This window comes from Cajanus cajan, chromosome 3 (genome assembly GCF_000230855.2).
Source record: "Cajanus cajan strain Asha chromosome 3, NIPB_CcT2T_4, whole genome shotgun sequence".
Lineage (NCBI taxonomy): Eukaryota > Viridiplantae > Streptophyta > Magnoliopsida > Fabales > Fabaceae > Cajanus > Cajanus cajan.
In genome coordinates, this window is record NC_138519.1 from 29,676,522 (window position 1) to 29,701,401 (window position 24,880).

The window sequence follows — 24,880 nt, forward strand, 5'->3', positions numbered from 1 at the left end:
TGGTTGTGACACTAATTTCTTTCTAAATCAAAGTTTTTAAAAAGAAATATATACAAAATTAATTAATGCCCTTTTAAAATTATTTAATGAGTAATACTAAAAAAATTACTTTTTTGTATATGTAATATTTTTAAATTATAATGAGCAATACTTATAATTGTTGTCATTGTTAACAAATATTTTTTAAGACATAATTTTTTAGATTCAATTTGAGATTAGATAAGTTGTAAGATAGCAATAGAATTAATTTTCAAAGAATATTTTTTTATGTTACTTAATAATTAAAGTTTAACTATTGTATGGACTCGTTTTAGGCATGAGCAATCCATGAATGAATTTTCTATTATATGTTTTCCTTAATGGTACAAAAAATTACAACAACGACAATGAGCATCAAATTTAAGTCCTCATGGAATTACTTCCACCCTTATCGCTCATATAAGTTCTCTCCAACCGCAAATTGAACATCACAATTTTTTTTTCATGATAATCAACATAAGTTGCTCACATGAGTAATGAGTACCCTTATGAATCAACTTTATAACCAAGGTATCAGACTTTTCCCAACCCAACAACCAACATCCTCTACTTTTCTGTTTTCACCACCACAATAGTTTGGTCAGTATTTCAATTAAATAAAGTATTCAAAATACTATTATAGAAAATAATATATTAATTAGATATTTTTTAAATGTATTTATGAAATAAATGAGTTAATTTTCTTGGTAGACAAATAATGTATTAATTAGATGTAAATTTATTCATTAATAAGAGTGCATAAAATATAACTAATTGTTCTTACTTTCCAATATAGCTAAAAATTTTAAATTATGATGTTTATATTCTTGAACTCTATAAAATTTTAAATAAGAATTAAATTAAGATAGAGAAATATCTAAAGTAAAAGATTGCACGTATTAATTCATTAAAACTTTTGATGAAATTTTTAAATTAATCATCTTGCAAAAAAATAGGAAACAAAATTAAGTGGATGAAAGAAGCATAACCCTTCAATAATGCAAACAAAGCAAGAACAAAGAACACATGATTTTGGCATACTAGTTCATCTGAACCACTGAGATTGTTTGTAATTCTTGATCATGTTCGACTATCTTTTCAAAGATACAAGTATTCTTTAACAAGCCACTTCTAGTTCAATCCAAAGCTTGCTTTAATATTCCGCTTCAAGCAAACTACTCAAGTATTCTTTGAAAAACAAAGTCTTTCCAAGCTTCAATCACCAAGTATTATTTAAATAATAAAGTCCAAGCATACCAAGAAGACATGGGCTAGGCTTGAAGGAAAAAGGCCCAAACTCATGATTGAGCTTTGGGTATCTTTTAGTCCATTTCTTATTCCTTGTATTTTATTGTTCTTTTTTATTTTGACCTCGTGTTTTGGGCCAAGTAGTGTAGAAATTTAATTCCTTATATTTTCTTCTATGGGTGTAATTAGTAGTTTAAGGGGGTGCAACTAGTACGTAGAAGATATAGCTAAAATGATTTGTATTTAGGCCAACAGAGGTGGTACCTATTCCTATAGTCACATGCCCAACACATTAGTCACACCTTTAACATTTGCCACGTGGCAAGCTCTTATAGGCTATTCTAGATCTGTGTCACATGGTAGCACATGACACATGGCACATGGATCCTAGATCCATGAGAGTTGGGGCCTAATATTTGAAATCAAATTCAATTTTGGGGTGCACCATCTTAGCTTGGTTGGTAACCTTGGTTCATTTCTAACCATGGTTTCCTTATCTTGCTCTGTAAGCTAGGTTAGTCTATATATACGAGAAACCTTGTAATCCTATGTCACTTTTAATCATTGTTAGCAAAATCATTATTGATTCTCACTTCAAAAGTCTTGGGTTCACTCTATGAGAGTGTGACTCCTTAAGTTCTTTCATCAAGGAACTTTTCCTTGTGGAAAGAACATCATCTCTTGGTTTATCATTTGCTTGAAGGTTGCACCACTTCTCCACTATCCAGTCTTCCATTCAAAGTTTTATTTTCAAGTTTTGTTGGCATGGATGAAGATTGAAGGATGTAGGATGCAAGTGGAACAAGACGCCTACCATTTCTCACAAGTTTCCATCATTAGCTTAAAAGATGTTTTTGTTTCCCGTTGCTTAGTCGTTATGCTATATAGTAAGTGTTGTGACTTGTTGGCTCATTACACTTCGTATCTAGAGATAGAATGGAGAACACACTACAAGAAATGTTACATGTTGCGACATATAAAAAGTGTCACTATAGGTACAATATATGTAGGTATATGTTTATTTGACATATAGATTACACACAGCTTTAGTATTGATTTTGAATGAAATTTAACAACGTATTTTTTGTGTCACTATAGTCTATACTCATACTTTTTAATAATATACCAACATATATTGTAGTCATTGTGTGGATAAAAGTAATTTTTAGTGACATATATAGTGTCACTATAGGGTGTGTGTCACTGTATGAGAATTTTGTTGTAATGACACCTTATATTTATTCTGCTAGAATATAACTTTTAAGAAATGTAAGGGCAATTGAGTACTTTGTTTAGTTCTTGTAACACCCCAATTTTTATACTTTAATTGAGGGTAACTTAGTAATTTTTAGGGGTGATTTAGTATCCCAGAACGGGCCGTTCTTAAATTGGAACGGGCAGTTCTAAACCACCAAACTGGCCTATAACCCAAGATTGGAACGGGGCATTCCAAAGATGAGAACGGCCGTTCCAGGGATGAGAACGGACCGTTCCAAATATGGCCGTTATGGGTTTAATTGCAATCCCAGAACAGGCCGTTCGGATTTGAGAACAGGCCGTTCTGGATGTGAATTTTACATATGACGTGAGATTTCAGAATGAGCCATTCCTGATTTGAAACAGGCCATTCCATGAAACTTGATGCCTATAAATTGAGTGCTTTGGAACTCCCAAAATCATATTTTTCAGTTCTGACTTCTTTCTTCTACATTCTCTTCTTTTCCTTCTATAGTCTCTGAAGAACAAGGGGCACTTAGAGGAGGAGACCAAGGAGATCTCTGTTTTAGTTTCAACTGCTATTTATCCAGGTACGGGAGAAAAGAAGATTTTTTATATGTAGAGTTACATATGAGAATTGGGTAGAGGAAAAGTCCTTTAGGATTATGAGTAATTTTATAATTAGTTCTGTTTGGAGAATTATTGGTCTTATGTGATTCTGTATGTATTTAGGACTACAAATATATGATTAATTTGTAAAAATGATGCTCTGAGAGAGAGAACAAAATTATAGAAAAGTGCCTGTAAGTTAGGTTTTGGAAAAATTGGATTATTTCTGTTTGAGGAGTTAATGATCCCATTAGATACTGTATGTATCGAGGATTAGAAATATATATTTAATTTGTAAGAATGATGATCTGGGAGAGAGAACGAAATTGTATAAAAGTGCCTGTGAGTTAGGTTTTGGAACAATTGGGGGTTTTACTGTTTATGTTAAGATTATATTAAATGTGTAATTCCATTGATTATTATATTAATTGATAACATGATGTTACGAATGGTATGTTATGACTTAACTACCCAATTAATTATGATGTGAGTATGTGAACATGAGATGGGATGTTGTGTGGAATGTGAATGTGATGTGATTGTGGTTCTTCACACTTATGACCAGGGGTGAGCACGACCCTGGATTGTTACATGGGTATCGTGACCTTGGATAACATGTCAGGGGTGAGCACGACCCTAGGTTAGGGGTAACGTGACCTTGGCACAGTGTTATATCAGGGGTGAGCATGGCTCTGGATTGTTACGTGGGTATCGTGACCTTGGATAACATGTCATGGGTGAGCACGACCCTGGGCTAGAAATGCTACAGGGGAAACGTGACCTTGGCACAGTGTTATATCAGGGGTGAGCACGGCCTTGGATTGTTACGTGGGTATCGTGACCTTGGATAACATGTCGGGTGTGAGCACGACCCTGGGCTAGATATGCAACAGGGGAAACGTGACCTTGGCACAATGTTATATCAGGGGTGAGCACAGCCATGGAATGTTAAATGGGTAATGTGACCTTGGCATAGTGTGAAGTGCAAGATTGTGATGATTGGGGTGATTACGAATTATGACGTGATAATGATGCATGATTGATCGAGTTATGATATGTTGAAATGTTTATGAATATTTTATTAAGTATAGAGTTATAATGAGACGATATGTTGCGTTTTCCTTATGTGCTTTATATATAGATGCTTTCTTTTCTCACCGTATAAATTGTGGATGTTTTAGGTGAGGAAGATCCGGCTTTGAGTGGCATCTAGGATGCCAACAGTTGAATTGTAGGTGTCCTCTAATTTTTGTGACATCGGGGAAGAAAATTCTAGGATATGGAATTTTTATATGGATTTGGAGTTGTATTTATTATTTTTAAAAATAATATGTAAACTCTTATGTTTTATTTTCCAATGTTCATTTTTCAATCATTTTGGATATTGAAGAACATTTGTGAAGGTTTTTACGTGAACTCTTTTACCAACTGTGAAAGTTTATTTTCCATAATTTAATTACATTATTACGATATATGTGTTGGGGTAGTAAGGGTGTCACAGTTTCACAGCTTGAACTCTAATACGAGATATTTCCTTAAATTGAATTTTTATCTGTTTCACTACTTAATATTTTCCTATATCAAGTTTTATACTTTGAATTTACAAAACTCATATCTAAAACGCATAATCTATTTTGGAAAGAATGACTCTTACGTTACGATACCAAACAATTGTGGTTTTTGCATGTCATGTTTGTGGCATCATTGTCAGGGACTATGTCTCTTGACTAGGTGATTATTTTTTTTTTCTCTAATAAGAACTAGGCATTATTTTTTTCTCTTTATTTTTTTATCTCCAATATTTGACTCTTTTTTCTAACTTCCCGCATTTTTATCTTGTGAAGGATTCTTCTATTTATTCCCATATCACACCATCTAAGAGAACACTTCAAAGAAGACCCTAAAGTTGAAAATTTATTCAAAAAAATGTCAATAATGCAAAAGCAAAAAAGTCATCAAAGTTCTAAATGTCCAATAGAACAGTCTAAACACAACAAGATAGTGAACAAAACATCTAAATAATTAAAAGAGAAATTTAAAAAATAGAATACATATAACCACTCATACACTAATATAATAATTAAAAATATTTTTATGTAAAACATAAGGAAATCCAAATAAAAGTAGAGATGGTTTACCAGAAATGTGATGATAATAAAAAAGAAGAAATGGAATGTGACAAAAAATGTTGTAGAAATTAAAAACTCAACAAATATATATACAATCTAAAAATATAGAGAAACAACCCATAAATAATAAAAAAATAAATTGTAAGGATGATGTCCTTCATGGGCACAATAAATGTCTTTTTATGAAAATTCATAATTAATTCTAATTTAAAAACTATATACACACTAATTTTAATTTGAAAATCACATAATATAAATAACTTAAATATCATGACTAGAACGTATACTAATTATAAAATTGTGTATGTTCTAATTCTTATATGACAATTTGAACATAAAAGATATCTAAAAATAATTATAAATGATTTGAATGAATATATTCCTATGTCATAAGTATTTTGTTTTTGCGGTTTATTATTTTGTTTTCCAATATCTCGAGCACTTGTTAGTATTTTTTTTATTTAAAGTATTAAACAAATTGATGTAAAAAAATTGCATTGTCAACCAATCGGAAATAATGATAATTTAAATGTAACTTTTAGGTTGATTATTATTAAAGTCAATCAACATGCCATATATGATTCTAATGTAGGATTGGTGTAAAAGTCAATATTTACACCATCAATACATAAATTATTTTGTTTTACAGAAATATGTTGGAAGAGAGAAATTTGAATTTAACTAAAGTGCAATGAGATTATAGTTAAGGATTTTATACATCGTTATTCAATCACATATTACTATACACGTATGTATGATAAAACTTTTTGAATTTTATTATAGCAACTATCTTAAAAGTCATATTTCATATGTGATTTGTTATTAGGCAAAAAGTTTAATTTTTCAACATAATACTTAAGGGAGATAGTAATTGAATTTAATATCCCTAAATTAGTTGTTTTTTTTTTCAAAATACACAATCAGTTAAGAAAGGTAACTGATAGGACTCATCCTAAAGTTTGTCAGTACTTGCATATAAATTAAACCGTTATTGAAAATAACAAAAAAAACAATTGTTAGCCAGCAATTTTTGCTAATAAAGTCTTATATGCCATATGTTTGACCGAAAATTTTCTTCTATTAAGAAAAAGGGTTTCGTGTTAAAGACAAAACTGATATAGGAATATCGTTGCATATAAAAATACAGATAGATTAAAGCACAAAATGATTGAATTTCTAGAAAAGTAATGACTAGATACATGATCCTTAAAACAATTTAAGACAAACAAAAACAGGTAAAATTGCGTAAAATAAGTGATTAGGTCGACTAATATTGGCAAGTAGCAAGAATATAAAAGTTGCATAAAATCCAATGACTTGGTGTGATTTTCCCGTGTTTCTTTTCAATCACTTCTCATAATGGATGTGAAAGTAACTCTATGTTATGTTGTTCTTTTATTATTTTCCTTGTCTTCAGCAGAAGATGTGAAAATCGTAGTTAAAGGGGTAACATCCATTGCTACAACAGATAATAATTTTATTTGTGCGACTTTGGACTGGTGGCCTGCTAATAAGTGCAATTACAATGACTGCCCCTGGGGACAAACAGGCATTTTGAATTTGGTATTTAACATTAGGCACCAATGAACATACGTATTTTCGTCTTACATAATTTGAATAAAAAAATTTAACTAGTTGTCCCATGTTTTGTTTTGTCAACTTTTGCAGGACTTGAGTAACAAAGTTCTATCAAATGCCATCAAGGGTAAGTTCTATTTTTCTCAGCTCTAATCATATGATTATTTTAAAAAGAAAAAACATGCAAAAAATATTGTTGGCCCTTTTAGGCTATTTGTTTTTGTATCGATAATTTTCATTGTCCTCATTCTTTAGTTTAGTCGAGGCAAGATGTGGCATTTTAATGGTCCAATGTGTAACATATATCATATGATCATGGGTAGACAATATCAATTTATGAATTTCACATTTTTTATCATTCCAAACTTTGGCAGCTTTTAATCCCCTGAGGATCAGATTAGGAGGTTCAGTGGAAGATCAAATTGTTTATCAATTTGGGAAGCAAAAGAAATGTCCCCATTTCAAAAAGAAAGAAGGTGGTCTTTTTGGTTTCAGCACAGCATGCCTTCCCAGAATGAGATGGGATGAAGTACATGACTTTTTTAACAAAACTGGGTACTTGTTTAATTACTTACCATTCTTTTCTCAACAGAGCGTACTATGATATATGTTACTAGCATGCAACATTCAATTCTCACATGCATCTATGTTTGTTTTGTATATTTATATTTCAGAGTGAAGTTAATTTTTGGCTTGAATGCTCTCGCTGGAAAGAAAAATTCTGTGGAAGACAAGTTGAATTGGGTGGGAAACTGGAATCCAAAAAATGCCATAAGTCTCATGAAGTACACAATATCAAAAGGATACAAAATAGATTCATATGAATTGGGTAGCTAAATCAAAGCCTTGATTAATTTATATTCTGCTTTTGATATTTGAATGACGTATTCACACACACACGTAAATTGCTTTTTATTTTCCCCGATCTATCCCATGTGCATTATGATTTATGGTGCTTAATAGGAAATGAGCTATGTGCTGCGGGGATAGGAGCCAGGGTAGACAGTGTTCAATATGCTAAAGACATTACTAGGCTTAGACGTATAGTTAATCTACTATACCCTGATGTTTCTAGAAGGCCTAAAGTGTTAGGCCCTGGTGGTTTCTATGGTAAGGAGTGGTTTGAAAGCTTCTTACTGAATGTTGGGCCTGATGTGGTTGATAGAGTGACCCACCACATTTACAACCTTGGTGCTGGTATGTATATATGTGTGTATATATATATATATATATATATATATATATATATGTTTATATATATATATATTTATATATATTGTATTTTTGGACAATAGCTATAGCACAGATTTCACTAGTTTGCTAGCTCTTAATGATTGGTTTGTTTTAAAGGTGTTGACAAGGATATTATCAACAAGCTTCAAGACCCATATTACTTGAGCCAAGTTGCTGAAACTTTCAAAAGTGTTGCTCAAGCAGTCAAGGAATTCACGCCATGGGCAGCACCATGGGTTGGGGAAGCTGGAGGAGCCTATAACAGTGGTAGCAAAGATGTGTCTCACACTTTTGTTAATGGGTTTTGGTTAGTCTAATATGCTAATGAATTGAGTTTTTTGCTTCCTTTTCAAAATTTTCAAGTATATATAAATATGTATGTATATGTGTATGTATGTATGTATGTATGTTAAGATATTTTAACTTAATAACTAGGTACTTGGACCAATTAGGCATGACATCAACCTTAAACCACAAGGTTTATTGTAGACAAACTTTGGTTGGAGGAATCTATGGCTTGCTAAACACAACAACCTTCATCCCTAACCCGGATTATTATGGGTAAGTCATGTCATGTGTGTGTGAAAGGCACTTGTTACTGATGAATATCCAATTCATTTAGAACTTACCTTAGCAAGGACAATCAATATGCTTTAATTGTTATATTTTTCAAATAAATATTCTACAAAAAATTATGAAACATCAAAATTGATCAAGACTTAGTTATCAATTCACATGTCTTTCTAATGATAAAACCTTTCGATTGATTAGAGCGCTTTTGTGGCATCGACTCATGGGAAGCAAAGTCCTTTCAGTTTCTCATGAAGGATCACCATTTTTACGTGCATACGCACATTGTTCCAAGAAAGGGGTAAGCTCATTTATCTCAAAATGTCTTGTTTTTTTTTTCTCTATTTTTTTATTACTTTTCATAAAAATAAAACTACTCGTATAGACATTAACAACATCATGCTACTGAAACATAAATATCATATCATAAATTGTAACAATTATTTGGGGAAAACTACTTAAATAAAGTAAAACTAAGAAGTTTCCATATCGTTTTAAGGTCAATGCGTGCCATTTGTTCTTAATCCTTTTTTTCTTTTTCATTAAGCACTTGTTGTTCTCCTTAATTTCAGCCCGGTGTCACTATGCTACTTATAAACATGTCCAATTCCACTACTTTCAATGTATCCTTCGTTGATGACATGAATTTGTACCCTGTCTTGGAGACGGTACCAGGAAGAGTACCAATGACTATGAGGGAAGAATACCATCTAACACCCAAGGATGGAAACATTCGAAGTGATGTGGTGTTGTTGAATGGAACTCCACTACAGCTGACAGAATCACTAGACATTCCAGAAATGAAACCACGATTGGTGGATGCTTCTTCTCCTGTCAAAGTAGAGTCTGACTCAATTGTATTTGTTTATACTAAGAGCTTCAATGCACCAACATGTGGATAACAGGCACAAAATATTATTTAGTAAAGTACGAAACAACAATTTGTACATATATAGAGCTTCATTAAGCCAGCACATGCACATAATATCAATCAGCAACAAGACAACAAAACCTTAAAAAGTTATTGTGGACAATTACTTTTAATTCTAATTACTATCTAGGTAATAAATTTTATTGAACAATTTGTAGTTGATTTATTAGAACGATTACTCAATTTATGTATATATAAATATGTGTATATGTGATTATTGTGTTTGATTATTAATTTGAGAGGTTTATTATAGGTAGAAAGTTATAGAGAAAATTAATTTAGTTTTGTTATGAAATTCAATCTAAAAAATAAAGTAACATTCAAATGAACATATGAATGGAGTTTCATAAAAATAGTTTGACGAATAAAAATTATTTTGATAAATGTGATCGTAATTGACCAAACATCCAATTTGAGATTTTGATTATTTGAGTTCTTGTTGTAAAAACTCAATTCTTATAATTTTTTATTTTTTCGTATATACATCCCAAATCACTTAATTTTATTATATTCACGGTTAAATTGAGTTGATTTTAAAACATAAAATAAATGTACTTTTATATATTTTATTATCCACAAAGGAAAATTATAAAAAAAATAAATTTAAAATAACATATTCATTTTGAAATAAAATTGTGTTCTATTGAGCATCAATTCGATATTAGTGGTCGTGACACTAATTTCTTTCTAAATCAAAGTTTTTAAAAAGAAATATATACAAAATTAATTAATTCCCTTTTAAAATTATTTAATGAGTAATACTAAAAAAATTACTTTTTTGTATATGTAATATTTTTAAAATATAATGAGCAATACTTATAATTGTTGTCATTGTTAACAAATATTTTTTAAGACATAATTTTTTAGATTCGATTTCAGATTAGATAAGTTGTAAGATAGCAATTGAATTAATTTTCAAAGAATATTTTTTTATGTTACTTAATAATTAAAGTTTAACTATTGTATGGACTCGTTTTAGGCATGAGTAATCCATGAATGAATTTTCTATTATATGTTTTCCTTAATGGTACAAAAAATTACAACAACGACAATGAGCATCAAATTTAAGTCCTCATGGAATTACTTCCACCCTTATCGCTCATATAAGTTCTCTCCAATCGCAAATTGAACATCACAATTTTTTTTTGTGATAATCAACATAAGTGGCTCACATGAGTAATGAGTACCCTTATGAATCAACTTTATAACCAAGGTATCAGACTTTTCCCGACCCAACAACCAACATCCTCTACTTTTCTGTTTTCACCACCACAATAGTTTGGTCAGTATTTCAATTAAATAAAGTATTCAAAATACTATTATAGAAAATAATATATTAATTAGATATTTTTTAAATGTATTTATGCAATAATTGAGTTAATTTTCTTTGGTAGACAAATAATGTATTAATTAGATGTAAATTTATTCATTAATAAGAGTGCATAAAATATAACTAATTGTTTTTACTTTCCAATATAGCCAAAAATTTTAAATTATGATGTTTATATTCTTGAACTCTATAAAATTTTAAATAAGAATTAAATTAAGATAGAGAAATATCTAAAGTAAAAGATTGCACGTATTAATTCATTAAAACTTTTGATGAAATTTTTAAATTAATCATCTTGCAAAAAATAGGAAACAAAATTAAGTGGATGAAAGAAGCATAACCCTTCAATAATGCAAACAAAGCAAGAACAAAGAACACATGATTTTGGCATACTAGTTCATCTGAACCACTGAGATTGTTTGTAATTCTTGATCATGTTCGACTATCTTTTCAAAGATACAAGTATTCTTTAACAAGCCACTTCAAGTTCAATCCAAAGCTTGCTTTGATATTCTGCTTCAAGCAAACTACTCAAGTATTCTTTGAAAAACAATGTCTTTCCAAGCTTCAATCACCAAGTATTATTTAAATAATAAAGTCCAAGCATACCAAGAAGACATGGGCTAGGCTTGAAGGAAAAAGGCCCAAACTCATGATTGAGCTTCGGGTTATCTTTTTGTCCATTTCTTATTCCTTGTATTTTCTTGTTCTTTTTTATTTTGACCTCGTGTTTTGGGCCAAGTAGTGTAGAAATTAAATTCCTTATATTTTCTTCTATGGGTGTAATTAGTAGTTTAAGGGGGTGCAACTAGTACGTAGAAGATATAGCCAAAAGGATTTGTATTTAGGCCAACAGAGGTGGTACCTATTCCTATAGTCACATGCCCAACACATTAGTCACACCTTTAACACTTGCCATGTGGAAAGCTCTTATAGGCTATTCTAGATCTGTGTCACATGGTAGCACATGACACATGGCACATGGATCCTAGATCCATGAGAGTTGGGGCCTAATATTTGAAATCAAATTCAATTTTGGGGTGCACCATCTTTAGCTTGGTTGGTAACCTTGGTTCATTTCTAACCATGGTTTGCTTATCTTGCTCTATAAGCTAGGTTAGTCTATATATACGAGAAACCTTGTAATCCTATGTCACTTTTAATCATTGTTAGTAAAATCATTATTGATTCTCTCTTCAAAAGTCTTGGGTTCACTCTATGAGAGTGTGACTCCTTAAGTTCTTTCCTCAAGGAACTTTTCCTTGTGGAAAGAACATCATCTCTTGGTTTATCATTTGCTTGAAGGTTGCACCACTTCTCCACTATCCAGTCTTCCATTCGAAGTTTTATTTTCATGTTTTTTTGCCATGGATGAAGATTGAAGGATGTAGGATGCAAGTGGAACAAGACGCCTACCATTTCTCACAAGTTTCCATCATTAGGTTAAAAGATGTTTTTGTTTCCCGTTGCTTAGTCGTTATGCTATATAGTAAGTGTTGTGACTTGTTGGCTCATTACACTTTGTATCTAGAGATAGAATGGAGAACACACTACAAGAAATGTTACATGTAGCGACATATAAAAAGTGTCACTATAGGTACAATATATGTAGGTATATGTTTATTTGACATATAGATTACACAGAACATTAGTATTGATTTTGAATGAAATTTAACAACATATTTTGTGTGTCACTATAGTCTATACTCATACTTTTTAATAATATACCAACATATATTATAGTCATTGTGTGGATAAAAGTGATTTTTAGTGACATATATAGTGTCACTATAGGGTGTGTGTCACTGTATGAGAATTTTGTTGTAATGACACCTTATATTTATTCTGCTAGAATATAACTTTTAAGAAATATAAGGGCAATTGAGTACTTTGTTTAGTTCTTGTAACACCCCAATTTTTATACTTTAATTGAGGGTAACTTAGTAATTTTTAGGGGTGATTTAGTAGCTCAGAACGGGTCGTTCTTAAATTGGAACGGGCAGTTCTAAACCACCAAACTGGCCTATAACCCTAGATTGGAACGGGGCGTTCCAAAGATGAGAACGGCCGTTCCAGGGATGAGAACGGACCGTTCCAAATATGGTCGTTATGGGTTTAATTGCAATCCCAGAACAGGCCGTTCTGATTTGAGAACAGGCCGTTCTGGATGTGAATTTTACACATGACGTGAGATTTCAGAATGGGCCATTCCTGATTTGAAACAGGCCATTCCATGAAACTTGATGCCTATAAATTGAGTGCTCTGGCACTCCGAAAATCATATTTTTCAGTTCTGACTTCTTTTAGTTCTGACTTCTTTCTTCTACATTCTCTTCTTTTCCTTCTACAGTCTCTAAAGAACGAGGGGCACTTAGAGGAGGAGACCAAGGAGATCTCTGTTTTAGTTTCAACTGCTGTTTATCCAGGTATGGGAGAAAAAAAGATTTTTTATATGTAGAGTTACATATGGGAATTGGGTAGAGGAAGAGTCCCTTAGGATTATGAGTAATTTTATAATTAGTTCTGTTTGGAGAATTATTGGTCTTATGTGATTCTGTATGTATTTAGGACTACAAATATATGATTAATTTGTAAAAATGATGCTCTGAGAGAGAGAACGAAATTATAAAAAATTGTCTGTAAGTTAGGTTTTGGAAAAATTGGATTATTTCTATTTGAGGAGTTAATGATCCCATTAGATACTGTATGTGTTGAGGATTAGAAATATATATTTAATTTTTAAGAATGATGATCTGGGAGAGAGAACGAAATTGTAGAAAAGTGCCTGTGAATTAGGTTTTGGAACAATTGGAGGTTTTACTGTTTATGTTAAGATTATATTAAATGTGTAATTCCATTGATTATTATATTAATTGATAACATGATGTTGCGAATGGTATGTTATGACTTAACTAACCAATTAATTATGATGTGAGTATGTGAACATGAGATGGGATGTTGTGTGGAATGTGAATGTGATGTGATTGTGGTTCTTCACACTTATGACCAGGGTTGAGCACGACCCTGGATTGTTACATGGGTATCGTGACCTTGGATAACATGCCAGGGGTGAGCACGACCCTAGGTTAGGGGTAACGTGACCTTGGCACAGTGTTATATCATTGGTGAGCATGGCTCTGGATTGTTACGTGGGTATCATGACCTTGGATAACATGTCATGGGTGAGCACGACCCTGGGCTAGAAATGCTACAGGAGAAACGTGACCTTGGCACAGTGTTATATCAGGGGTGAGCACGGCTTGAACTCTAATACGAGATATTTCCTTAAATTGAATTTTTATCTGTTTCACTACTTAATATTTTCCTATATCAAATTTTATACTTTGAATTTACAAAACTCATATCTAAAATCTAATTTTCATATTCTAGATTTAACTCCATTTAAACATAAATAATTTCAAAGTCAAACGCATAATCCGTTTTGGAAAGAATGAATCTTACGTTACGATACCAAACACTTGTGGTTTTTGCATGTCATGTTTGTGGCATCATTGTCAGGGACTATGTCTCTTAACTAGGTGATTATTTTTTTTTCTCTAATAAGAACTAGGCATTATTTTTTTCTCTTTATTTTTTTATCTCCAATATTTGACTCTTTTTTTTAACTTCCCGCATTTTTATCTTGTGAAGGATTCTTCTATTTATTCCCATATCACACCATCTAAGAGAACACTTCAAAGAAGACCCTAAAGTTGAAAATTTATCCAAAAAAATATCAATAATGCAAAAGCAAAAAAGTCATCAAAGTTCTAAATGTCCAATAAAACAGTCTAAACACAACAAGATAGTGAACAAAACATCTAAATAATTAAAAGAGAAATTCAAAAAATAGAATACATATAACCACTCATACACTAATATAATAATTAAAAATATTTTTATGTAAAGCATAAGGAAATCCAAATAAAAGTAGAGATGGTTTACCAGAAATGTGATGATAATAAAAAAGAAGAAATGGAATGTGACAAAAAATGTTGTAGAAATTAAAAACTCAACAAATATATATACAATCTAAAAATATAGAGAAACAACCCATAAATAAATAAAAAAATAAATTGTAAGGGTGATGTCCTTCATGGTCACAATAAATATCTTTTTATGAAAACTCATAATCAATTCTAATTTAAAAACTATATACACACTAATTTTAATTTGAAAATCACATAATATAAATAACTTAAATATCATGACTAGAACGTATCCTAATTATAAATTTGTGTATGTTCTAATTATAATATGACAATTTGAACATAAAAGATATCTAAAAATAATTATAAATGATTTGAATGAATATATTCCTATGTCATAAGTATTTTGTGTTTGCTGTTTATTATTTTGTTTTCCAATATCTCGAGCACTTGTTAGTATTTGTTTTATTTAAAGTATTAAACAAATTGATGTAAAAAATTTGCATTGCCAACCAATCGGAAATAATGATAATTTAAATGTAACTTTTAGGTTGATTATTATTAAAGTCAATCAACATGCCATATATGATTCTAATGTAGGATTGGTGTAAAAGTCAATATTTACACCATCAATACATAAATTATTTTGTTTTACAGAAATATGTTGGAAGAGAGAAATTTGAATTTAACTAAAGTGCAATGAGATTATAGTTAAACATTTTATACATCGTTATTCAATCACATATTACTAAACACGTATGTATCATAAAACTTTTTGAATTTTATTATTGCAACTATCTTAAAAGTCATATTTCATATGTGATTTGTTATTAGGCAAAAAGTTTAATATTTCAACATAATACTTAAGGGAGATAGTAATTGAATTTAATATCCCTAAATTAGTTGTTTTTTTTCAATATACACAATCAGTTAAGAAAGGTAACTAATAGGACTTATCCTAAAGTTTGTCAATACTTGCATATAAATTAAACCGTTATTGAAAATAACAAAAAAAAAACAATTGTTAGCCAGCAATTTTTGCTAATAAAGTCTTATATGCCATATGTTTGACCGAAATTTTACTTCTATTAAGAAAAAGGGTTTCGTGTTAAAGACAAAACTGATATACACTACTACAAGATGCATATTTTACATCGGTTCTCTAAAGTCATCTACATCGGTTTTAGAACCGATGTAGAATAAAGCAACGTAGAAAATGTATGGGTTTTTACATCGGTTCTCAACAGAACCGATGTAGATTACATTTTTTTTTTAAAAAAAAATCATGCTTATTTTTGGATTATTTCTGACTATCTGTAATTAAATACAAATGTATGCTCATTATTTCCTATTACTCAGAGGCATTTAAAGAATATATATATATATATATATATATATATATATATAATTTTTTTCAAGAAACAAATCATAAGCCACCGAAACACCAAGAAACCCTCAACAAAATAGAGGCCGAGATATTATACCCCACAGTTCATATATTAAATAGGGAGAAAAACAAACAAAATTATAAGCATAACTTCAAGGATAAATAGTTGTGTATTTAAAAAAAAAATCAGAGCTGCCAGGAAACTATAGTAAAGGCCAGCAGACCACAGATGAATGATAACAGCAGCCAAAGCAATCAAATATCAATTCCTACAATAAACAGTATGTAAGTATATTGATTCTACACAACTCACAAGCATGTGAATATTGTAAATCAGCTACTGAGCTTAGCACAGCTCCGGCTGTGAAAAATAAAATTCATTTTCATTCAGTGAACTCAAGATATTTTGCTACAAAAGTATTTTGCATAGCATTTTGTTCAAAGGAATAAAGTATGAAAGCAAAAAAGATTAGGCTCCATAAGCAAGCTAACTACATCAGAAGCAAAGCAATAAATAATACAAGTAATTCTAAACACCTAGATCTGCTACAAGCCAGCGACATGAATTATCAGCAAAGTGCAAGTTTCTCATTGGGTCTTACTCCAATAACTCTCAACCCTTCAGCAAAGTCCAATATTGCATCCTCCAACTGAAATTTTGATTAGAAAGACTCAGAATCAACATTGGAATAAACAAAATTCATTTTATACATCAAGATCATAAAATATCCCGAGTCACATATCAATGACCATTCTGGGTATATATCCAGGTAGATGTCATAGAACTCACCCATAGTTTCTTAAAAGTAAGAAATAAAACCCAACAAAGGTCATTGATGAAACAATGATTTTCAAACCTTAAACGTAGAAAATGGTTATTGCCTAATAAAATACAAAAGATAGTAGAAAACATACCGAATACTAGCGCAAATGAGACTGCCCTTTCCATTTTATCAAAAATTCCATCTCATTCCAATCAAATTCCGAATCAAACAAGTGACTCATTAATACAGGTTCTGTTGAAATGTATTATTCACATATTCAACTCTAAAAGGCCATCCTAATTAAGGTACTGGAGTTTTTTTGCAGCATCCAACACAACCTATGTTCTGTTATAAAGCAGGTGGAATCAGAAGTATGATAAACACCTACTATTAGTAATATTCTGTGAACCAGCTTGAATTAAAAGATGATGTTGATAGTAAAGAACAGGTACCAAAAATAACTCAAGTTAAACAACATAAACTATCATGAATATGCATCACTCGGTTGGTAGAACTTATCATTTTATACCTAAACAATACATTAAAAGACAAATAAAACAGAGAGACACAATAGCCTACTCTCTTGGTATGTTCACCTGCTAATTTTTTTTATTGGTTTATATAAAAAGAATTTCTAAGATCAGTAGCACATTACAGATATGAACTTCTTCATATAACTAATTATTTTTATATTGGTTTATAACGAGATAATATAAGTCTTGGTCTTCTCTCCAAGAGCTTTAATTGTTATCAACCAATTAAGAACGTGCAAAAAACTAAACAAATAAAGGGAATCGGTTTAAGAACGAAAACAAATTGCAAATTGATAAAGAGAAATAAATTCAATAAAAACAACTAATCCACAAGTTTTCTAATCGGACCTATCATCAATTTCTAAAGCTCTATCACAATTCTTGTTTCAATTCATTTTTTACCCTAAAATTAATCAATTAAATGTCAATTAATTCCAAGAATATACCTACGGAATTAAGCGCCTTTTAAATCAATAAACCAATTTATAAAACAATTCCTTATCAAACCACTGATTAAACATCAAAATCTAATCAATCCCAATCAGAATATGCTAAATCATGGGTTCAACATATTAATCCAAAATGAAAATGCTAATTTATATGATGATGCACCAGCCCAAAAAGAATTCAATACTATCTGGGAATTTAAAACGGAACCAATTTTCAAATGTGGCAAAAAGTGGCTGGCTATACACCTGCACCAAAAAATGGCAGATTACAATCAAATGAACACGTATTCTATAATAGCAAGTTCAAGTAGAAAACAAACAAATTACAAAGAGCAGAATTGGTTAATTGTATTTGATAACACACTACCCAAGATAGGTTCAATTCAAGCTACAACAAAAACTTATGCATTTTCACACTTTTTAGTCCAAATGGCTCTTGCACAAGAGGGCTTAATAGAAATTAGAAATATAGAATTGACCATTAATTGAACAATGCAACATTACAAAATATAAATGATTCTGTAAAATCAAAGTTCAGCTAGACATAAACATAAGTTACAATTTATGCAGACTTCTTGGCAACGTGAACAAGCAGGTCAATCACGCGGGAGCTGCAGAACCACGGAACAGAACATGTATTAAATTTTTTACCAAATTAAAAACACATCCCAAATTAAAAACACTTCCCTTCCCAATGACTTCTTGAACTTTGTACCGGTTGGCGTCACCATATTCAGGGAAAAAATCCATCTCCATTATAGTGTAGCATATTCCATATAGCAAAATCAGGCACATTAGAATTTGAAAGTCTGGAAAAACTCACAAATCAAACCAAAGAAACAAAGTAAAGCTAAAATTTCAATAAAGATAGAAATTAAAATTAAAATTAAAAAATTGTGTTTTTGATTAGAGAAATCACATTATGGAATTACCACAGTATCAAAGAGTCATGAACTCAAAGAATAGTCAGACTTTATTTAGAGGAAAACAATCATATCCACATACCTTAGAATAACAAAAGAAAACTAACATATATTGTACATAAAAACAAATCATTGCTTTCATGCAACCACCAAGAAAATATAGCATTTAATAACAATAAATATATCGCGAATCATTTGGTACTCCAAAATCAAATACATATTTATTCTTGAATTTACCACTTCACGTTCAACTCAGTCTAATTTACATCGAAGCAAACTAAAATTTTCTATTCTCTTTCAATTCAACAGGAATGTAACCACTGATTTTGCAAGATCAAGCCATCAACATGCATGATATCCACATTTTTTTTCAATGACTCCAAATTCCAAAAGCCATATACAATTTATTATACATAATTAATAAAAAAAAATAACAAAATCGTTTCACAAATCTATAAAAGAAAATGAATCAAATCCAAGGAAACGTGTCAAAACTGGCACAAAACATGAAATAGGAAATGCACACAGAAAAAAAAGGAAAATCTAGAAACGTAACGAAACAAAACAAATAGTTGACAAAATCTGATCCGATGGGGGATAAACCTGTAAGCATATAGAACAGGAATGCCACTTGGAATTTTCACAAAATCCACAAAGCACAACTCAATAAGTGTAAAAAGAGGGGAAAAATTTGGAATTAATAGAAACCACAGCGAGAACGACGGCGACGTAGCCGACGATGGTGAGATCGGTGTAGTTGAGAAAGGAGAGAGCGAGCGTTGAGCAGAGAATTGCGAGTCGGCGGGAAAGCCCCGTGAGGCCCAAATGACGAAACCGCCGTTGCCGGGAAAGGCGGTGGTTAGCTCGGCGGTTATGAGGGCTTCCGGGACGCTCCAACACCTCGTGGTACATCCCTCTCATGTCCCTAAAGAGGACTCCGATCACGGCGCCGCCGCCCAGGAGGAGCCTCTCCACGCTCGCGTGGACGCCCACCTTCATGTTGGAGGCGCTCGCCAGATAAGAGAAAAGGTTGAAAAGAAAAGGGGTGCTAGGGTTTGCTTTCACGGGCTTCATTTTAATTTTTGAGGCACTACATCGGTTATTTTGAAAACCGATGTAGATCTACTTGAAAATATTTACAAGTTTGCCACCGCGAATTTAAGTTTACATCGGTCTGAATAAAAATGATGTAAAATGTTCAATAATTACATCGGTTTTGTACATAACCGATGTAGATTTGCTTTGCATTTAACTCATATTTACGAATATGCCACCGCATCCAATTTTTACATCGGTTCTATCTAAACCGATGTAAAATTGGCGATGTAGAATAGTGATTTTCTAGTAGTGATAGGAATATCGTTGCATATAAAAATACAGATAGATTAAAGCACAAAATGATTGAATTTCTAGAAAAGTAATGACTAGATACATGATCCTTAAAACAATTTAAGACAAACAAAAACAGGTAAAACTTGCGTAAAATAAGTGATTAGGTCGACTAATATTGGCAAGTAGCAAGAATATAAAAGTTGCATAAAATCCAATGACTTGGTGTGATTTTCCGTGTTTCTTTTCAATCACTTCTCATAATGGATGTGAAAGTAACTCTATGTTATGTTGTTCTTTTATTATTTACCTTGTCTTCAGCAGAAGATGTGAAAATCGTAGTTAAAGGGGTAACATCCATTGCTACAACAGATAATAATTTTATTTGTGCGACTTTGGACTGGTGGCCTGCTAATAAGTGCAATTACAATGACTGCCCCTGGGGACAAACAGGCATTTTGAATTTGGTATTTAACATTAGGGACCAATGAACATACGTATTTTCGTCTTACATAATTTGAATAAAAAAATTTAACTAGTTGTCCCATGTTTTGTTTTGTCAACTTTTGCAGGACTTAAGTAACAAAGTTCTATCAAATGCCATCAAGGGTAAGTTCTATTTTTCTCAACTCTAATCATATGATTATTTTAAAAAGAAAAAACATGCAAAAAATATTGTTGGCCCTTTTAGGCTATTTGTTTTTGTATCGATAATTTTCATTGTCCTCATTCTTTAGTTTAGTCGAGGCAAGATGTGGCATTTTAATGGTCCGATGTGTAACATATATCATATGATCATGGGTAGACAATATCAATTTATGAATTTCACATTTTTTATCATTCCAAACTTTGGCAGCTTTTAATCCCCTGAGGATCAGATTAGGAGGTTCAGTGGAAGATCAAATTGTTTATCAATTTGGGAAGCAAAAGAAATGTCCCCATTTCAAAAAGAAAGAAGGTGGTCTTTTTGGTTTCAGCACAGCATGCCTTCCCAAAATGAGATGGGATGAAGTACATGACTTTTTTAACAAAACAGGGTACTTGTTTAATTACTTACCATTCTTTTCTCAACAGAGCGTACTATGATATATGTTACTAGCATGCTACATTCAATTCTCACATGCATCTATGTTTGTTTTGTATATTTATTTTTCAGAGTGAAGTTAATTTTTGGCTTGAATGCTCTCGCTGGAAAGAAAAATTTTGTGGAACACAAGTTGAATTGGGTGGGAAACTGGAATGCAAAAAATGCCATAAGTCTCATGAAGTACACAATATCAAAAGGATACAAAAATAGATTCATATGAATTGGGTAGCTAAATCAAAGCCTTGATTAATTTATATTCTGCTTTTGATATTTGAATGACGTATACACACACACACGTAAATTGCTTTTTATTTTCCCCGATCTATCCCATGTGCATTATGATTTATGGTGCTTAATAGGAAATGAGCTATGTGCTGCGGGGATAGGAGCCAGGGTAGACAGTGTTCAATATGCTAAAGACATTACTAGGCTTAGACGTATAGTTAATCTACTATACCCTGATGTTTCTAGAAGGCCTAAAGTGTTAGGCCCTGGTGGTTTCTATGGTAAGGAGTGGTTTGAAAGCTTCTTACTGAATGTTGGGCCTGGTGTGGTTGATGGAGTGACCCACCACATTTACAACCTTGGTGCTGGTATGTATATATGTGTATATATATATATATATATATATATATATATTGTACTTTTGGACAATAGCTATAGCACACATTTCACTAGTTTGCTAGCTCTTAATGATTGGTTTGTTTTAAAGGTGTTGACAAGGATATTATCAACAAGTTTCAAGACCCATATTACTTGAGCCAAGTTGCTGAAACTTTCAAAAGTGTTGCTCAAGCAGTCAAGGAATTCACGCCATGGGCAGCACCATGGGTTGGGGAAGCTGGAGGAGCCTATAACAGTGGTAGCAAAGATGTGTCTCACACTTTTGTTAATGGGTTTTGGTTAGTCTAATATGCCAATGAATTGAGTTTTTTGCTTCCTTTTCAAAATTTTCAAGTATATATATATATATATATATGTATATGTATATGTATCTATGTATGTTAAAATATTTTAACTTAATAACTAGGTACTTGGACCAATTAGGCATGACATCAACCTTAAACCACAAGGTTTATTGTAGACAAACTTTGGTTGGAGGAAACTATGGCTTGCTAAACACAACAACCTTCATCCCTAACCCGGATTATTATGGGTAAGTCATGTCATGTGTGTGTGAAAGGAACTTGTTACTGATGAATATCCAATTCAGTTAGAACTTACGTTAGCAAGGACAATCAATATGCTTTAATTGTTATATTTTTCAAATTAATATTCTACAAAAAATTATGAAACATCCAAATTGATCAAGACTTAGTTATCAATTCACATGTCTTTCTAATGATAACACCTTTCGATTGATTAGAGCGCTTTTGTGGCATCGACTCATGGGAAGCAAAGTCCTTTCAGTTTCTCATGAAGGATCACCATTTTTACGTGCTTACGCACATTGTTCCAAGAAAGGGGTAAGCTCATTTATCTCAAAATGTCTTGTTTTTTTTTCTCTATTTTTTTATTACTCTTCATAAAAATAAAACTACTCGTATAGACATTAACAACATCATGCTACTGAAACATAAATATCATATCATAAATTGTAACAATTATTTGGGGAAAACTACTTAAATAAAGTAAAACTAAGAAGTTTCCATATCGTTTTAAGGTCAATGCGTGCCATTTGTTCTTAATCCTTTTTTTCTTTTTCATTAAGCACTTGTTGTTGCTCTCCTTAATTTCAGCCCGGTGTCACTATGCTACTTATAAACATGTCCAATTCCACTACTTTCAATGTATCCTTCGTTGATGACATGAATTTGTACCCTGTCTTGGAGACGGTACCAGGAAGAGTACCAATGACTATGAGGGAAGAATACCATCTAACACCCAAGGATGGAAACATTCGAAGTGATGTGGTGTTGTTGAATGGAACTCCACTACAGCTGACAGAATCACTAGACATCCCAGAAATGAAACCACGATTGGTGGATGCTTCTTCTCCTGTCAAAGTAGAGCCTGACTCAATTGTATTTGTTTATACCAAGAGCTTCAATGCACCAACATGTGGATAACAGGCACAAAATATTATTTAGTAAAGTACGAAACAACAATTTGTACATATATAGAGCTTCATTAAGCCAGCACATGCACATAATATCAATCAGCAACAAGACAACAAAACCGTAAAAAGTTATTGTGGACAATTACTTTTAATTCTAATTACTATCTAGGTAATAAATTTTATTGAACAATTTGTAGTTGATTTATTAGAACGATTACTCAATTTATGTATATATAAATATGTGTATATGTGATTATTGTGTTAGATTATTAATTTGAGAGGTTTTATTATAGGTAGAAAGTTATAGAGAAAATTAATTTAGTTTTGTTATGAAATTCAATCTAAAAAATAAAGTAACATTCAAATGAACATATGAATGGAGTTTCATAAAAATAGTTTGACGAATAAAAATTATTTTGATAAATGTGATCGTAATTGACCAAACATCCAATTTGAGATTGATTATTTGAGTTCTTGTTGTAAAAACTCAATTCTTATAATTTTTTATTTTTTCGTATATACATCCCAAATCACTTAATTTTATTATATTCACGGTTAACTTGAGTTGATTTTAAAACATAAAATAAATGTACTTTTATATATTTTATTATCCGTAAAGGAAAATTATAAAAAAAATAAATTTAAAATAACATATTCATTTTGAAATAAAATTGTGTTCTATTGAGCATCAATTCGATATTAGTGGTTGTGACACTAATTTCTTTCTAAATCAAAGTTTTTAAAAGGAAATATATACAAAATTAATTAATGCCCTTTTAAAATTATTTAATGAGTAATACTAAAAAAATTACTTTTTTGTATATGTAATATTTTTAAAATATAATGAGCAATACTTATAATTGTTGTCATTGTTAACAAATATTTTTTAAGACATAATTTTTTAGATTCAATTTGAGATTAGATAAGTTGTAAGATAGCAATAGAATTAATTTTCAAAGAATATTTTTTTATGTTACTTAATAATTAAAGTTTAACTATTGTATGGACTCGTTTTAGGAATGAGCAATCCATGAATGAATTTTCTATTATATGTTTTCCTTAATGGTACAAAAAATTACAACAACGACAATGAGCATCAAATTTAAGTCCTCATGGAATTACTTCCACCCTTATCGCTCATATAAGTTCTCTCCAACCGCAAATTGAACATCACAATTTTTTTTTCATGATAATCAACATAAGTGGCTCACATGAGTAATGAGTACCCTTATGAATCAACTTTATAACCAAGGTATCAGACTTTTCCCAACCCAACAACCAACATCCTCTACTTTTCTGTTTTCACCACCACAATAGTTTGGTCAATATTTCAATTAAATAAAGTATTCAAAATACTATTATAGAAAATAATATATTAATTAGATATTTTTTAAATGTATTTATGAAATAAATGAGTTAATTTTCTTGGTAGACAAATAATGTATTAATTAGATGTAAATTTATTCATTAATAAGAGTGCATAAAATATAACTAATTGTTCTTACTTTCCAATATAGCTAAAAAATTTAAATTATGATGTTTATATTCTTGAACTC

At 31.2% G+C, this 24,880-nt stretch overlaps 1 protein-coding gene, 1 long non-coding RNA gene and 1 pseudogene across 2 annotated transcripts; 2 read left to right on the plus strand and 1 right to left on the minus strand.

Moving 5' to 3' along the window:
• The first annotated feature begins 6,511 nt into the window (after nt 1-6,511).
• On the plus strand, nt 6,512-9,505 carry LOC145956217 (heparanase-like protein 2). The gene is made up of 9 exons (XM_083071782.1): nt 6,512-6,785; nt 6,891-6,927; nt 7,175-7,355; nt 7,475-7,629; nt 7,764-7,997; nt 8,151-8,340; nt 8,469-8,594; nt 8,805-8,904; nt 9,176-9,505. The coding sequence occupies exons 1-9, from the start codon at nt 6,582-6,584 to the stop codon at nt 9,503-9,505; spliced, it is 1,557 nt and encodes a 518-aa protein (XP_082927908.1). The 5' UTR covers nt 6,512-6,581.
• A 7,037-nt stretch (nt 9,506-16,542) lies between these two features.
• On the minus strand, nt 16,543-18,782 carry LOC114915687 (uncharacterized). Its single transcript, XR_014432385.1, has 2 exons — nt 18,642-18,782; nt 16,543-18,537 (listed from the first exon to the last, which is right to left on the minus strand). It is a non-coding gene; the product is annotated as an uncharacterized LOC114915687 (long non-coding RNA).
• Nucleotides 18,783-19,927: 1,145 nt separating this feature from the next.
• Nucleotides 19,928-24,754, plus strand: LOC145955720 (heparanase-like protein 2; annotated as a pseudogene).
• The last annotated feature ends 126 nt before the right edge of the window (nt 24,755-24,880 follow it).

Coding starts and splice junctions, on each gene's coding strand:
- LOC145956217 (XM_083071782.1), top strand. CDS start 6,582: ATGGATGTGAAAGTAACTCTATGTTATGTTGTTCTTTTATTATTTTCC. Junction 8,341..8,468: donor ACTTTTGTTAATGGGTTTTG/GTTAGTCTAATA, acceptor CTTAATAACTAG/GTACTTGGACCAATTAGGCA. Junction 8,905..9,175: donor CACATTGTTCCAAGAAAGGG/GTAAGCTCATTT, acceptor CCTTAATTTCAG/CCCGGTGTCACTATGCTACT.